The following is a 19,068-nucleotide window of genomic DNA, read 5'->3' on the forward strand; positions in this document are numbered from 1 at the left end:
TAAAAACTTACCATGACAACACCACCAACGTATTCAAAAGCACAATGAGCTATACAGCCATACTGAATAGTATAGCCAACAAGTCGAAAGGTTTTTCCCAGAACACCACGAAGCATAGTTCTATGCCGACTCTGCCACCACTGGCCTGATGGTAAATTTCAAAAAGTTTCATAATCAATACTATTTAAAACACTTAAGAAATAGCTCAACTATAAAATATTTACAATCACCCAGAATTTAGTAAATGCCTAATACAGCGTGGTGCAGAAAAAGCAAGAGCTTATTTTCATTTGTCCTAACGACATTTTAAATGGCAAATTAAAACCACTTAATATTTTGATCTACTGAACAGAGAGTATATTCAGATAAAATCACTGGGTTTATATATAAATTAGATAACTAGTAGATTCTGATTTTTTTTAAAAGATTTTATTTATTTATTTGACAGAGATAGACAGCCAGCGAGAGAGGGAACACAAGCAGTGGGAGAGGAAGAAGCAGCCTCCCAGCGGAGGAGCCTGATGTGGGGTTCGATCCCATAATGCCGGGATCACGCCCCGAGCCGAAGGCAGACGCTTAATGACTGAGCCACCCAGGCGCCCCTAGACTCTGATTTTATCTGTCTCCTTTCATGCTTTGATTTTTTTTCTTGGTATTAATATAAATACCTAAGAAAAGATATTAACTCTCTCAAAGTACTAATAATAGTTTTTCATACTGTTGCCTGCTATATCAGTTCTTGCCATAATATGACATAAAAGAGAAAGCACTCGAATGGGTATATGCAAATTCAAGTATTAAATTGATACTTTCATTAACTTGTGTGATCTTCAGTGACTTACTTAACTTCTCTTGGCCTAGAAATAATATCTTACAGAATGGTTCTGAGAATAAAATTCAATAACATGTCAAAGTGCTTTGTAAATTATACAGTTACATTCAGTTGTCAGCTATTGACTATTGATACAATGAATGCATGAATACTATGAAACAACATAAAGAACTATATAAAGATTTTTTTAAAGCTACATAAAAAGTTAATATTATTCACTAAAATATTCCTAGTAATCTGTCCCTTCCTTTCCATTTACCTGTTACAACTATGTTTCAAGAATTTCTCAACTAATGGCCTAAGGTGTAGGCCTAGGCTACTATGCACTGTTCTCAGATTAAATTTACTGAAACAAATCAATAATAATAAGTTAACATTTGCTCAATACTTACTATATGTCAGGCTTTACAAATTAACTTCTGCAGGTATTATTACTATCCTCATTTTATAGATAAGAAAAAGGAGCCTAAGAATAGTTAACTTATATACTCAGCATCACAAAGTTGGAAAATGATGGAGTCAAGAACTTAATCATTACGTTACACTGATTCATTCCTGTATTCCTGCCCTGCTCCCATAACCTCAATGGCTCTCCCCTGGATAAAGTACAGATTACTTAGACTCATTTTCAGGATCCATGACAGATGGCTTCCATCCCATCCTCAGTTTCCAACCTGATCTTCCCTGATACTCCTATATGACCTGACTACTCAATCATATTGGTCTGTTCTTCAAGTAAACTTTGCCAGTGAACACATTTATACCAACACCCATGCCTGAATATTCTTCATGATACCCATCATTTATCTAATTTGTAACTCTTCTCCAAATGCTCTCAACAGGCAAGATTTTCTTTCTTTTCTAGGTTCCCATGGGTCTTCATGTTCATTTTTTTAAATATATACATTGAGAGCACTGTTTCTAAAGTTGATCTGCCTGAATTTGGAACCTGGCTCCACCATATTTTAGCTGTGTGACCTCCAGGAAGTTATTATGCCTCGTTGAGTCTCCATCTATAAAATGGACTTAGGGGTGCCTGGGTGGCTCAGTTGTTAAGCATTTGCCTTCAGCTCAGGGCGTGATCCCAGCATTCTGGGATCGAGCCCCGCATCAGGCTCCTCCACTAGGAGCCTGCTTCTTCCTCTCCCACTCCCCCTTATGTGCCCTCTCTCGCTGGCTGTCTCTCTCTCTGTCAAATAAATAAATAAAATCTTAAAAAAAATAAAATTTAAAAAATAAAATAAAATAAAATGGACTTAATACCTAACTAAGAGAATTAGTAAGGATTACATGTAATCAGACATGTAATCTGTGTTGCAGAGTATTTCAATAAATGCTAGTTACCGTATCATTCACTTGGCAATCCACATATGCTCTATAACCTAACATTAGTTGTATTTTCAATTATTTAAGTTTCTTGCTAACTGATCTTTAAATAATAGAATTTTACAGCCTACAGCATAGGATTATATCTTTTATTTGTGTTATATTACTTATTAGTGTTCATTCACCTATTAAACATTTACTATTGGGGCGCCTGGGTGGCACAGTGGTTGAGCATCTGCCTTCAGCTCAGGGCGTGATCCTGGAGTTATGGGATCGAGCCCCACATCAGGCTCCTCCGCTAGGAGCCTGCTTCTTCCTCTCCCACTCTCCCTGCTTGTGTTCCCTCTCTCGTTGGCTGTCTCTATCTCTGTCAAGTAAATAAATAAAATCTTAAAAAAAAAAAAAAACAACATTTACTATGTCTCCTCCTCTAACAAGTTTTCCTTGACACCCTCCCAAGAAATGTTACTTATGCTTTGTGTCACTCACCTTCCTTAGGCATACACTGATTATAATGCTTACCAAATTATATTGTTTATATATTTTTCCCTTATTACACTACATTTGTTTATATGTCTGTGGGCAGTGACTGTGCTAATCATCTTTGAATCCGAGGGCCTACTAAAGAAGACAGTAAACAGAAGGCTTATCTGAAGAAATTAATGAATGAATTTTGAACCCAATCTCCTATACCTTCCATATCTTCATTATTATAGAATGGTTATAATGTTCAAAATGATGAGAAGACCACTGAGATTTTTGGTTAATGAAGAGACATGTTAATGTCATATTCACTGACAAAAGAAATTGTCAGTAACATCCTGAAAAGTCTTCTCATTAAATCATTCATTTAATATGAAAAATAACTCCTTCCATCAGGAGGAATAAGGAATTTGGTTTAGTTATAACTGTTGTACTTTAAAAATTAGTAATTTATAGTATAAGCTCAAAAAATAAAAAGTGTAATTTAAAAATAAAAACCCTTCATTATTGAAACTATTAATTCAAACAGGCTCTTAAGAGGAAAAACACAATAATAATAGAGTAAATTTTATCTATAAAGTTAATTAGGTTGCCTAAGAACTACTTTGCTCTAACTATAAAATTAGGGGAAAATGGGTAAGTCCTTAGCTTAGTTCTGAAAATGATAATAAATCCTAAAAAGTAGTGAGATGGATACTACATTTTAAAACTAAAATAAAAATGGGCTTAACCTGATATTAGAGAGGAGATATATTAATAAACAAGAGGAAACATATGGCATTCACCAAGAAGCTATTGCTAATACAGGTGAAAGGTGAAATTAGAGGGTAAATCACTTAGCCATCTACCAAAATTTAAAACATTGGATTATGCAATAGAATCCACTTGGTTAAAAAACATACTCAAAAACACAAAGATGCTGTAACTATACAGTGGTTCTGAATCACTGAGAAGGTTTGTTATTAACTCCCATTCAGAAGTAATTGGGGCCATAAAGCCTTTTTTTATAACACAGACAATGCCCAACTCCAAATACAATGTTTGTGATGAAACGGTCTCATAAAATAATAAAATTAATAGATGAGAGTGATCAGAATAAAGAAGTTAACAGACACTGTTTCTTCCCAATAGATATTGGTAACAGAATGGAGTTTGAAGTATCTAAAACTACTTTGGATATTAGTCTCTTAAGGGGGAAAAGATAGCTATGAAGCTATTTGGAGAGAAGTCTGAGGATAAAGACTATTTGACCCTGTATTTTAAAAGTGCATTGAGAAGCACTGTTGAGAAATATTGAAATTGACAATAAGAGCTCATGGATTTTTTTTTTTTTTTAAGAGTAATCTCAGAGTGGAAAGTAGCATTCATATAAAACACAAAATAAGCCACACACTGCTGGCACTTAGCCTTACTAGGAAAAAAGATAAAGACAAAGGTTCTAAACCTCTGGTTTACATAGTTATTTCAAAGGTCCACGAATCTATATGTGCATACATGCACTAGATAACTTCTGCTTGTCCCTTCTCCACCCTTCTCCATACTACTCTCTGCGCTAGGAAAACTGACCTATGTGAAATACATCAAGGCACTCCTGTAACCTTTAATTGAACTCCAGCAGCAAGTCAGAGGAAGGAAGAGTTATATATTTTCCTGGTTCCTTACCTGTAGACTCTTCTTAGGCTCACTATGTCTTTGGACCAAAGGCAGTCTGCTATGCAGTAATCGCTCTTCTAGGTTCCTATAACCCCTCCTTTTCCTGGTCCCTTCAAGCTTAGGAGTGAAAACAGATTTACTGATGTTGGATCTTGTTCCAACCCTGGTGATTCTCCAGTATCTTGCACACACTTCTGTAATTAGTTTCTGTAAATAAACCTTCCTTAAATTATCCTATTTTTAAACCTTCCTTAAATTATCCTATTTTGAGTGTGTCAGATGTTTCCCATAGGCACGCTGATGATATAATATACCACTTGCTAAAAAAACAACTCATCATGTAGAAGTTTACAATATTTGATATTAATGAAGTAATTCTCATAAACAGGCATTGCAACACTGCTGATGGTTATGGAAAACAGACAATCTCTAAGAAGAGGAACGTGACTATCGTAATGACATATACATTTTACTCTCTGACCCAACCACCCCCACTTTCAGGAATTATCCAAAATACAGCTCCAAGATTCAAACATCATGTGCACAAGATTCTTTATATTAGCATTATCTGAAATAGCAAAATCAGAAACAAGTCAAATACACATCCATAGAAAACAGGTTAATTAAATTAGGGTATATCTACACAAAGGAGTTCTATACATCCATAGGGGAAAAAACAGTTCTATGAGCTGATATGAAATGATTTCTAGGTAAACTACTTTTTTAAAAAGGTGCAAAAAAGTATATATAGTAACTTATCATTTCTGGAAGAAGGAAAGAGAATTTTTTTTTTTTTTTCCAAAAAGAAAATAACCCAGGGGCGCCTGAGTGGCTTAGTCAGTTAAGCGTCTGCCTTCGGCTCAGGTCATGATCCCAGGGTCCTGGGAATGAGCCTTGTATCGGGCTCCCTGCTCAGTGGAGAGACTGCTTCTCCCTCTGCCTGCTGCTCCCCCTGCTTGTGGTCTCTATCTCTCACTCTTGCTCTACTTCTCCCCACCCCCCTGCTTGCTCACTCTCTCTAATAAATTTCTTTAAAAAAAAGAAAAGAAACCAGAAAATAATGAAAATGGTTACATTTATAAAGGGAGTAGGTGGGAACAATGTGAATGGGATAAGAACAAATATACGTCCATATACAGTTCTGAGTCAAATGCTTTTACACAGCCAAAAAAACCAGAAGTAAACAAAAAAGATTTAAAAAGGGAATTTTAAAATTGAAAACAAATAAGAAAAATAAGCCTATCTGTATACTCAAAATGCCAACATTACCAAACAGAAGAAGCAATTCAAGTATTTTTGAACACAGTATAGAAAGATGTAGTCTAAGGTCAAAAAAAACTGCAAATGAAATCTTAAACTTCTCTTAGTAGGTTTATTGTTCTTTTATGTGTATGTCAGATAATACAAATGAGTAAACATTAAAATATTGGAAGCAAGATTCTCAATGTTAGAAAGAGGCTAGAAATATGGAATGAGAGGTTAAGGACAAATTGGAGGTATAAAAACAAACTAATTTAAATAAAGAAATACGTGTGTATGTCTGCCTGCCTGCCTATATAAAATATCATCCTAGCTCTGACCACTGAAAAGAAGCAATGACACTGCAGTAGTAGGGAGCACACTTAGCACTCAGATTTTTGTTTTCCAAATATCATTCCCCAATAGGAGAAATAGTTTAGGGCACAATCTTGTGCCAGAAAGCAAGCATGTGCTCAAAGACAAATGCAGACATAGGAACCATTTTAAAGGGTCTCCCACTGGCCAAATGTGGGATTAAAAAAAAAAAAAAAAAGTAGTAACAGTAATGGATAATATATTAGATTTAAAATAAAATCTATTGAGTACATACTGATTTTTTTTTAAGGTTTTATCTATTTATTTGACAGAGAGAGAGACAGCCAGCGAGAGAGGGAACACAAGCAGGGGGAGTGGGAGAGGAAGAAGTGGAGGAGCCCGATGCGGGGCTTGATCCCAGAACGCCGGTATCACGCCCTGAGCCGACCACAGACACCTAACGACTGAGCCACCTGGGCGTCCCAAGTACATACTGATTTTTTAAAAAAGATGTATGTGTTGGAGACAGGAAAAGATCGTTATCAAAAAATGCCAGCTAATAGATACAGAGGGAATAATAAAACTACTACCAGTGTAATAACTGATTCTGGCAAGGGTCAATAGATGCTAAAAATTACTGGGTGAAAGGTTGTTGGTAAACAGGATCTGTGCAAAGTATTAAAGTAAATAACTTATTATTTAAATAAAATACCTTTATATTAAGCAATCTGGCAAACATTATCTTAACTAAGTGAGCAAATCTAGCTGCAGAAACTGATATGATGTAGCTTCCTGACATGATGCAATGACAAGTACATTATCATCTGTGTACTGTTCTTAAAAATGTGTAACCTAAATATAATTATGAATAATCAGACATATCCATTCCATACATCTCTGTGGTCATTCTACAACACAATAACTTGAACACTTAAAAAAATATGTTTAATGAAAGAAAAAAATAATAAAACTATGATTTTAATTACAAAAAAATACAAAGACATGATGATTAAATACAGTATGAAATCCTGACTGGACCCTGGAGTGAAAGGGAGAAAAAAAAAGGCAATTAAAGATATCATGGAGATAATGGGAAATTTGAACATGGTTTGTAAATCAAATACATCATTGTTTCAATATTAAATTTCTTTTTTTTTTTTAAGATTTATTTATTTCAGAGAGAGAGATAGCACGAGCTGGAAGGGCAGAGGGAGAGAGAATCTCAAGCAGACTCCATGCTGAGCGTGAAGCCTGGTGAGGGGCTTAATCCCACAACCATGAGATCATGACCTGAGCAGAAACCAAGAGCCAGACACTCAACTGCACCACATAGGTGCCCACAATGTTAAATTTAACAATATCACAACTGTGCAGGAGAACAATCTTGTTCATAGGAGAGAAACACTGATTTAGAGAAGAATGTCATGTCTGCAACTTTCTTTCATATAGTTTACTTCTACTACTGAGAAAGAGAGATGGTAGATGTAGATAGAGAAGTTTATACACAGACACATAAACATATATACACACATATTTACATACAGATATATATACAAAAGAATAGAAAAAACTAATATAGCAAAATGTTCATTGTAAATCCAGATGGAGTGTAAACAAATGTGTATAGTACTATTTTTTCAACTTTATTATAGAACTTAACTTTTTAAAAAAGAAGCACTTGTGGGGAAAAGGGTATTCTTACAGTCATTCAGTCATTCAATCATTCAACAAATATTTACTGAGATTTTATTATATGCCAGATACTGCATTCAACTCTAGAAATATAATACTGAACATGATGCCTGTCCTTATAGAGCTTATAGTTTATTGGGACAGATGTCACAAACAAACACATAAATATATTAAGTACTTTCCAAAAGGAAAAATTAGGATAAAGTGATAAAGACCGATGAGTGGGGCGTATTTTCTTTAGGATGAATCAGGAAAGATTTCTCCAAGGAAATACCACTGAAGTTAGGTTCTGAAAGACAAGAAAATTATAATTACGGCGGGGATGGGAAGAACATTATAGGCAGAAAAAAAACAGCATGCATGTGCTTAAGGAACTAAAAGAAGGGTGGAGCACTATATGAAGGACATAAAATGAGACTAAAAAGATAGGCAAGATTATTCAAGGTCTTGAAGAATTTTGCATTTTATTCTGAGTGAAGTGAAGCCACTGAAAGATCTTAAGTAAACAGGAGAGTACAATGACTCGATTTTCAATTTAATATCACTCTCACTGCTATGCAGAGAAAAGGACTGGAATAGGGGCAGAAATAAAAATGCTGGCTGGTCAGCTGGGCTGGACTCACTACAGAGATGGCAGTGGAAATGGAGAGAAATGAATAGATTTGAGAAATTTAGCAGGCAAAATAAACGGCAAGAAAAAGGAAAGAATCAGGATGACTCTCAAGTTTCTGGACTGAGGAGGTAAATGGAGGTCTATCCACAGGGTTTTATGCATACCCATATTTGTAATAGAAAACAGTCCAGTTTTGGTCATGTTAAATTTGATATATCCATGATATATTCAAATGGATGTGTATGAGACTGGAACACCAGAGCTCAAAGCAAGTTTCATACATGACAAGTCTTGAAAAAATAATCCCTATCTCAGTGATGATTTTATTCTACTGCAAACAAGAGAAAACTAGAACAACAGTAATTCAAACAAGGAAGATATTTATTTTCTAACAATATTAGCTGCTACATCCAAGTTACAAGCAGAAAAAATTATTAAGAGTTTACTGCCTACTAATTTGTTATCTTTCTATCCAGGAAAAAAAACACCTTCGTTCCATTTACATCTAACTAGCCAAAACTATGTAACTAAGGGGTGCTAGGAGAATATTGCTATTTTCTTTTTAAGTGTTATAGCACTATTTTACTCTTAAAAATCATCTGGGTACTACCTTAAAAAAATTAAAGCTTTTTTTTCTTTTTAAATATTCTGTTTATTTATTTGACAGAGATAGACAGCCAGCAAGAGAGGGAACACAAGCAGGGGGGGTGGGAGAGGAAGAAGTAGGCTCCCAGCGGAGGAGCCTGATGTGGAGCTTGATTCCAGAATGCCAGGATCACGCCCTGAGCCGAAGGCAGATGCTTAACGACTGAGCCACCCAGGCGCCCCAAAAAATTAAAACTTATTAAAAAGTATGAAAGGGAGATGTAGAAAAGGAGACAACATAAATAGTCACCTCTTCAGAAAAGTCCGACTACTCAGGCCAGCTAAAAAGTAGAGCAGGGTTTTTCATCTTCAGCAGTATTAACACTTGGGCCAGACAAGTAAGTCTTTGTTGTGGGCAGCTATCTTAGACATTGTAGGATTTTAGCAACTCTGGCCTCTAGATACCAGCAGTATCCCCTTCCCCAGTCGTGATGATCTAAAATGTTTCCAGACATTACCAAATGTTCCTGGGATGCAAAACCACCTTCAGTTGAGAACCACTGCAGTAGAATAATAGAAAGAATATGGTACTGAACAGGTTTTTTTAAAAACCTAGAAACATATCGGCATGCTTTGAGAGCCAATGGTAAGAATCCCACAGGGAGAGAGGCTAACGATGAGGAGCAATTACTGATGAGAGAGGGAAAAAGGATGGGGAAATAGATGACTGAACATTGAAGAAAGGAGGCAAGAGGAGGACTTCAATGCCAATTTTGACAGAGTAGTTTGTACCAGATTAACCTTCTTGGTGAAAACAAGAAAACAATTACAAAATCTGAATAAAATATACAAAATAGCTGTTTAGATGCAGTAGGCAGCAATCTAGGCAGAAAGTAAGGGGCTAGGATCTATGAAAGAAGGGAAGAACATAAGGTAAGCTCCACATTCACTTGGCCTTTTCTCTGAGAGTATTGGCCAATTCACAGCACAGGAAAATAAGAATTTTAGGAGAAAGTGGCAGTCCTACTTATCCAAGACAGAGGTTGGAATTTGTGGTTGTCAAAGAAGATGGCATGTGAGGGCCAAGCTGCAAACAGGAAGGGACCACAAGTCTGCATGTAATCTCTCCATGAGGTGTTAGCCAACTCCTAAACTGCCACTGAGCAGTGTGTGACTCCCAGAGTATCAGCAGTAAACAGAGGATAAAAAGGCTAGAAACCTAAGCAAAATGTTAGCAACCACAGAAAACCATTCAAGGTGAGGGAGACATGGGCTGGACTTTAAGACCCTCCAAGTTTACCCATCTTAGTTAGGACTACGGTAAGGTTACCACTGGGAGTGAGGGCAAAACTGAAATAGATCAGCCTTAACAAAAACTACAACCAACCCTAGACAGGATTAAAGCAACCTATTCATACACTACCTACCTACCTCCAAAACAAAACTAAAACCCTTAATTTTCCTAGAAAGAACACATTATTTAGAACTCCTATAATACTTTTTATAAACTTGGAGTAGGAAAGCCTTCTAAAAAAAAGATATAATTCATACACCATTAAATTCACTCTTTTAAGGTATGAAATTCAGTGGTTTTAGTATATCCACAAGGTTTTTAGTGTATCCATCACCATTATCTAATTCCAGAACATTTTCATCATCTCAAAAGAAAAACAAACAAACAAAAACCCCTGTATTCATTAGCAATTACTCTCCATTTTTTCCCCTCTTCCTTTTAGCTCCTGGCAACCATGTGTCTATGGATTTGCTTATGCTAGATATTTTATACAAATGGAATCATACAATATGTGGAGTATTTTTTTTTTTATTGGTCTCTTCTACTTGCACAATGTTTCCAAGGTTCATTTGTTGTAGCATGAGTCAGCACATCATTCCTTTTTATGGCTGAATAATATCCCAATACATGGATACATCATTTTTCTGTATCCACTCATCAGTTGATGGACATCTGGGTTGTTTTCACTTTTTGGTTATTACGACGAATGTGCTATTAACATTTGTGTACAGTTTTTGTGTGGTCACATGTTTTCAATTCTCTCAGATACAGATCTAGGAGTAAAAATGTTGAGTCACATGCAAAGGCTGTGTTTAACTTTTTGAAGAACTGCCAAACCGTTTTCCAAAGTAGTTGCACCATTTTATATTTTCACTAGCCACGTATTAGGGTTCCAATTTCCCCACATTATTGCCAATACCATTTGTTATTGTCCACATTTCATTACAGCCATCCTAGTGAGAGTGAAGTGGATACCACTGTGGCTTTGATTGGCATTTCCCTAATAACCAATGATGCTAAGCAGCTTTCCCATGTGCTTACTGGCCATTTATATATCTTCCTTGGAGAAATATCTATTCACTCCCCCAACAGTTTTTTAAATTGGGTTATTATAATTTTTCATTTAATTCAACAAATGATTATAAGCATGCTATAAAATATGACCAAGTGACTTCATTCAATCAAAGCATGTTATAAAATAGAACAAAATGACTGGAATTCCTACAGAAAAAAACAGGTGATTCAGATATTAATATTAATAGAAAGACGAAAATAACTATGACTAACATTGAATGACTAACATTCAAAAAAATGAGGGAAAAATGGTGAAGCTGAGCAGACAATAAAACTATTAAAAAATCAAGTGAAAATTCCATACAACGCAAAGCCACAGAATAAATTAAAATTTAAAATTCATTACATTTACTAGCAGATTAGACTCGGCCTAACAGAAGTAAACTTGAAGGTAGGTTGGGAGACAGTAATCAGACTGAAGTACAGAAAGGAAAACAGGTGGACAATATAGGAAACAAGTATAATCATGGATCTAAAGAAAAAGAGAATAGACAGAAGCAATATTTTGAAGAAATAATGGTACACAGGTTTCCAAAACTGATAAGAGACATTAACTCACAAGTTCAAGAAACTTAGCAAACCCTAAACAATATAAATCAAAAGAAACAAACAAAATACAGCCAGGCACAGTACCATAAAACTACAAAAATTAAGATAATGAGAAGGCAAAACTACGAAGACAGTAAAAAGATTAATGGTTACCACGGATTGGGAGGAGTGATGAACAGGCAAAGAACAGAGGATTTTTAGGGCTCTGAAAATTCTATGGTCCTATAATGATGGATACAAGTCATTACACATTTGTCCAAGGCCAAAGAATATACAACACCAAGAATAAACTAATAAACTGTAATGTAAACTATGACCTTTGAGTGATTATGATGTGTCAATGTAGGCTCATCAATTATAAGAAATGTACCACTCTGGAGGGGGATATTGATAATGCACATGGTTATGCATGTGTTGAGACAGGGAATACTCGGGAAATCTCTGTATCTACCCCGGTTTTGCTGTAAATCTTAAACTGCTTTAAGAAAATAGTCTTTAAAAAAAAAGACAATGAAATACTGCCTTAAACATGAATTTAAATTCTGGTATGTCTACACATATAAATGTGATTCATAAAAAAAAAAAAAGACAATGAGGAAAGTTTAAAAGTGGTCAGAAATATAGGCCGCTTTATTTTCAAATTCATAATTCTGTCTGTTCAACAGAATGGCTAACTTTTTATAAGATAAATGGAAACCACAAAAAAATGCAATGTCAACTTTAAAGTGCTGAAAAGTACCCATCTATAAGTCTATACTCAGTGAAAAATCCTTAAAAAAGCTAAAGCAAAATAAAAAACATTTTCAGAAAACAAGTTTTCAGAAAATTTTTGCCAGAGCACCTGTAATAAAATACATAATAAGGGAGTAATTCAGGCAAAAACAAAATGAAACAGGCAATTGCAAAATGGAACAAAGAAAACTCAGAGCACATATTTGGATAAAGATAATGAAGCCATTTAAAACAATAACAAAAATGTTTTAAGGGCCAGAAGACATGTTAAAGTATTATTTATATCAACAATAGCACAAAAGGTAGAAGGGAGTTAAATGAAGTTAAACTAGTAAGTTTCGGCACAGTTCTAAAAGGGTTAAAGTGGTATTTGAGTTAATTAATAAAAAGTCAAAAATTCATGTTATAATATGTAAGAAATAAAAACTGAAGGATTAGATAATAAGTTAATCGAAGGAAAAAAGATTTGAGTGAGGAAAAATCCTATGATTACAAAAGACAAGACAGGAGAAATAAAAGAAAAACATGACAAAAACACAAAATTAATGGAAAGATGGTAGACTTCATTCAAAAATAGTGTCCATTAAATCTAAAAGAATATACCAATAAAAGATGAAGATTGTCAGATTGGATTGAAAAAAAAAAGCCACATTTCCTACTCACAAACTTTAAATTTTTGGTAGCAAAAATAATGAAAGTGAAAGAAATTCCACACAGATTCACCATTTATTTATATCAATAAATGAACAAACAGGCTCTAGGGTAATATTAAAGACAAAAATAAATACTTCATAAGAATAAAAGGATTTTAAAAATTCAAAGGACTGAAAAATCATTCTATATTCTCTAAAATATTTAACAGAAGAGTTAAACTGGAAGTCAAAAACAAAGAGGTAACTAAACATTTGCAAATACATGCAAATTAAAGAACATACATCTTTAAAAATTCCAATTTTTTAGTAAACAATAAGGAAAATATGGAGCGCCTGGGTGGCACAGCGGTTAAGCGTCTGCCTTCAACTCAGGGCATGATCCTGGCATTAAGGGATGGAGCCCCACATCAGGCTCCTCCGCTATGAGCCTGCTTCTTCCTCTCCCACTCCCCCTGCTTGTGTTCCCTCTCTTGCTGGCTGTCTCTCTGTCAAATAAATAAATAAAATCTTTTAAAAAAATAAATAAATAAGGAAAATATGACATCAAAACTTGTGGGAGCCACCTATAGCAATAAGAAGAAAATTTATAGCTTTTAATAAATAAAATAAAAAAGGATGAAAACTTATGACCTAATTTTATCTCAGAAAGACAGAAAAAGAGGCACAGATTAAAACCAGAAACTATAGAGAAGAAAATAATAACACAATCAATGATATAAAAAAGCAAACATGCAATAGCAAAATTAATGAAACCAAAAGCTGGTTGTTTTACAAAATTAGTAAAACTAATAAACTGTAGGAAGTCTTGATCTGATCAAAGAAAAAACAAGGTGAGAGAGAACCCAAATTATCAGTATAAGGATTAAAAAAAGGAGTCAACACTAGAGATCTGACAAATATTAAAGATCATAGAAGGATGTTATAAAAAACCTCAGCCTAGGGGCGCCTGGGTGGCTCAGTTGTTAAGCGTGTGCCTTCGGCTCAGGGCGTGATCCCGGAGTTCTGGGATCGAGCCCCCCATGTCAGGCTCTTCTGTTGGGAGCCTGCTTCTTCCTCTCCCACTCCCCCTGCTTGTGTTCCCTCTCTCACTGGCTATGTCTTTCTCTCTCAAATAAATAAATAAAATCTTCTTAAAAAAAAATTTCAGCCTAATAACATTTTAAATTAAGTTAAATTTAATTGATACACCTTCCCAAGACTGACAGAAGAAATTAAAAATCTGGATAGTCCTATTAAGTATACAAGAAATTTAATTTATGATTAAAAATATTCCCACAAAGAAAAACCCAGGCCCAGATGGCTTCACTGATAAAATTCTTCCAAACATTTAAGGAAGAAATAACATCAATCATAAACTCTGTAAATGAACAAAAAATGAAGGAATACTTCCCATCTGGTTTTACACAGTCAGTATAACCTTGATACCAAAACTTGACAAGGGCATAACAGGAAAGCAAAATTACAAAACAAATTCTCTCATTGACGTAAATACAAAAAAATCCTAAACAAATTCAGCAAACTGAATACAATAGTATATAAAAAAGAGCATGAGCAAATGGAGTTTATTCCAAGGATAGAAAGTTGGCATAACATTTTTCCAAGGGGGAGGGAGAGAGAGAATCCCAAGCACGCTCTGTGCCCAGTGTGAAGCCCAATGCTTAACCAACTGAGCCACCCAGGTACCCCAGCATAACATTTTAAAATCAATTATTTATTAATAGAATAAAAAGAAAAAAAGAAAGAAAATCATGTGACCACCCACACTGACACAGTAAAATCATCTGATAACATTTAACACTTCTTTTGATAAACCTAGGAATAGAAGGGGACTTCTTTTAAACTATAAGGATTATCTACAATAACAAACAACAATAACAAAATCTTAGAGCCCATATCATATTAATGGTAAACTAATGACAATTCACTAAGAAAGGTATAAAACCTGGAAAGGAAGAAGTTAAAAGGTCATCAGTAACAAATGTGATTTCTCTATATAGAAAATGAATAAACATATGCATTAGCAGGGTCTCTTTACACAAGATCAGTATGCAAAAAAATCACTGAATTTCCATGTACTAGCAAAAACCAACTAGAAAACAAAATTTTAAAATACCATATGACTTACTTAAAAAATGATAAAATATCATATATAGCAATATTAAAAATCATCAAATACTTAAGACAAAGTCAAAGGAAACATGTAAGACCTTTACAAAATGCTGAGAGAAAATGAAGAAGACCTAAACAACAGAAAGATATACTGTATTTAGGGATTCAAAGCATTTCCAGTGTTATCAATTCTCCCTCAAATTGGTCTATACATTCAATATAATTCCAGTGGATTAATTTTTTACAGTAGAAAATGGCATACTCATTGTAAGATACATATATAGAAATGCAAAAGATCTAGATTGGCCAAGGCAAACATTAAAAAGAATAAAACTGGAGAAGCTTACTTCAAATATCAAGATTCATGATAAGTTTACAATAACAGAATATTGTATGTGGTAAATCTAGACAAACAGATCAATGGAATCAAAGAACAGAGCTACACTTATATGGTTTTCTGATTTATAACAAACGTTTTAGTACAGTCCAGTGGGAAAAGGATGGTCTTTTTAATAATTGGTGTTAGGTCAAAGATACGCATACTAGAGGAAAAAAAAAAAAAAAACAAACCTTGACCCATAACCTCACCAGGTACAAAAATTAATTTGGGAGCGATTACAGACAAATATATGAATGGTAAAGTATTAATACTTTTAGCAGAAAATGCACATTATCTTCAATACTTTTGGGTAAGGCTAAAACACTAACCCTAAAAGACTGATCAATCTGATTTTGCTAATATTAAAAACTTCTATATATCAAAACACCATTTTTAAAAAGGCAAATAAACAGGGAGCAAATATCTATATCTGTATAGAAAGATACAGTGATCTCTAGGTATCTGTCTGGAAAAGGAACATCCAGAATATACAGAAAATTCAAACAATCATTTAAAAAAAAGACAAGACAACCTAACAAAAATTAAGCAACAGAAAGGAAGATTTCACAAAAGAGGATATCCAATTGGCTGATATGAAAAGCTCATCATTTTTTATTAGGGAACTGCAAATTATAAGAGATACTACCATAAAACCATCACAGTGGCTAAAATTACAAAGACAATATGAAAAGCTGAAAAAGATATGGAGCAACTAGAACCATCAATCACTGCTGATGAAAGAATAAATTTATACAACTAATTTGGAAAACTATTTGGCCATCCTAATATATACCCACAGAAAGAGATGCTTCTATTCACTAAATGTCACATACAAGAATTTTCATAGCAGCTTTATTCATAATATCTCAAAACTATAAACAACCCAAATACCAACCATTAGGAGAATGAATAAATTGTGGTATATTCCTATACCAGGACACTACACAGCAATGAAAAGGAATAAAATACTGTTACATGCAACAACATGAATAAATCTCACAGATATAATGTTAGTGGAAAAGACAAACACAAATGATGTATGATTTCATACATGTTACATGATTCCATTTATATTACTCACTTTTATGAAGGTCAAATATAAACAAAACTAATCAGTGAGGAGAGGTCCGAAAAGCTAAATTTTGGGGGCAGGTATTTGAGCTCAAGTAGTGGTTACACAGGTGCGTGTATGTGTATATATAGGGAAATATATATATATATATAGAACACATAAGTGTGTGTGTGTGTGTGTGTGTGTATCAATCAATCAATCATTCAAGGCCAGAGAGGGTGGGATAAAATAAAAATAGATTGGCTTTTTACAGAAGTTGGGACAGTTTCTCCAACATAATTAGAAGGAAAACAGGAAGGGTTCAGATATTGGTAGTTTTGTCAGTTTTGATGGCAGACAAATGAGGGAGCTGTTGCTCCAGGTTTTTATTTTCTCAATCTCATGAGTTGAGGTCATGCATGAGCAGAGATTAGGAACTCTCAGAATAAAAAAGACTGATAAACTGAGAACTGGTTACAGATGTTATTAGCATCCTGTCGCTGCTGTAGAATACCTACTGCAAAGTTAGGGCTCGAAACAACACATATTTATTGTAAAGTTAGGGCTTGAAACAATGCAAATTTATTATCTTACATTTCAAACTATACTACAAAGCTATAGTAATCGAAACTGTATGGTACTGGCATAAAAACAGACACACAAATCAATGGAACAGAACAGAGAGGCCAGAAATAAAGCCACGCTTACATGGTCAATTAATCTATGACAAAGGAGGCAAGAATATACAATGAGGAAAGAGTCTCTTCAATAAACGGTGTTGGGAAAACTGGATAGCAACATGCAAGAGAATAAAATTGGGCCACTTTCTTATACCATACACAAAAATAAACTCAAAATGAATTAAAGACCTAAATTTATGACCCAAAATCAAAACTCCTAAAAGAAAACATAGGCAGCAATCCCCTGGATATCAGTCTTGACAATATTTTCTGGATCTGTCTCCTCAGGCAAGGGAAACACAGTTAAGGAAAACCATCAACAAAATGAAAAGGCAATACTAAATGGGAGAAGATAATCTGCAAATAATAAATCTGGAAAGGGATTAATATCCAAAATACATAAAGAACTCACATAACTCAACACCAAAAAATTAAAAAAATCCCATAAATAACCCAATTAAAAAATAGGCAGAGGACCTGAGTAGACATTTTTCCAAAGAAGACATACAGATGGCCAACAGACATATGACAAGATGCTCAATATTACTAATCATCAGGGAAATGCAAATCAAAACCATGAGATATCACCTGACACCAGTCAGACTGGCTATATCAAAAAGATAAGAAAGAACAAATGTTTGCCAGGATGGGGAGAAAAGGAAGCCCTTATGCACTATTGGTGGGAATATAAACTGGTGCAGCAACTATGGAAAACAGTATGGAGGGTCCTCAGAAAATTAAAAATTGAAATACCATACAACCCAGTAATTCCACTTCTGGATATTTATGCAAAGGAAACAAAAACACTAATTCAAAAAGATATATGCATCTTTTCGGGGAAAAAAGAGTAAAGTATTAATGTTAATTGAGACAACCAATTTACAGAAATTAATGCATTTTAAAGTACAAGTAGCTGAAGAAGTGATTAAAATCATTACCTTTTTTTGTTTTAATAAGAAGTTAGTGAGCATATTAGCATTTAAAGAAATGGAGGAGAGAGAAGTAGATGTGAAGAAGAAAAATCCTGATGTTACAGTTTTACTACATTTACCCTCATTTGGACAAGAATGACATTCCTGAGACTTCCTGTGATTTCTCAAATTCAAGGATATCTACACAAGATACTTTTTTCCCACATAATGGTTGTAAATAAAATAACTGAAAGATATATATGTCCATTTCAGAACCTGCATGGAAGTTATTGTGACAAGAAGAGAAAAACAGACTCATTAAGACATGGATGCAGCCACTCTGGAAAACAGTGTGGAGGTCCCTTAAAAAGTTAAAAATTGAGCTACCCTATGACCCAGCCATTGCACTACTGGGTATTTACCCCAAAGATACAGACGTAGTGAAGGGCCATATGCACCCCAATGTTCATAGCAGCATTGTCCACAATAGCCAAATCGTGGAAGGAACTGAGATGCCCTTCAACAGATGACTGGATTAAGAAGCTGTGGTCCATATATACAATGGAATATTACTCAGCTATCAGAAAGAACGAGTTCTCAACATTTGCTGCAACATGGACGGCACTGGAGGAGATAATGCTAAGTGAAATAAGTCAAGCAGAGAAAGACAATTATCATATGATTTCTCTCATCTATGGAACATAAGAACTAGGAAGATCGGTAGGGGAAGAAAGGGATAAAGAAAGGGGGGGGTAATCAGAAGGGGGAATGAAGCACGAGAGACTATGGACTCTGGGAAATGGGCTGAGGGCTTCAGAGGAGAGGAGGGTGGGGGAATGGGATAGACTGGTGATGGGTAGTAAGGAGGGCACGTATTGCATGGTGCACTGCGTGTTAT

The 19,068-nt window shown here is 34.7% G+C and overlaps 1 protein-coding gene across 8 annotated transcripts in view; it reads right to left on the reverse strand.

The window, feature by feature from the left end:
* Positions 1 to 19,068, reverse strand: part of IMMP1L (inner mitochondrial membrane peptidase subunit 1) — an 86,396-nt gene that overhangs the window by 32,222 nt on the left and 35,106 nt on the right. For 6 of the 8 annotated variants that reach the window (XM_008686864.2, XM_008686860.2, XM_040638912.1 and 3 more), the window contains one exon: positions 12 to 145. In XM_008686864.2, coding sequence (XP_008685086.1) covers positions 12 to 145 — 134 coding nt within the window. Of the gene's footprint in view, positions 1 to 11; positions 146 to 4,303; positions 4,412 to 19,068 lie in introns of all 8 variants that reach the window. The other 2 variants (XM_008686866.2, XM_008686867.2) reach the window with 1 other exon arrangement.

This window comes from Ursus maritimus, unplaced genomic scaffold, assembly GCF_017311325.1.
Source record: "Ursus maritimus isolate PB19 unplaced genomic scaffold, ASM1731132v1 scaffold_23, whole genome shotgun sequence".
Taxonomy (NCBI): Eukaryota; Metazoa; Chordata; class Mammalia; order Carnivora; family Ursidae; genus Ursus; species Ursus maritimus.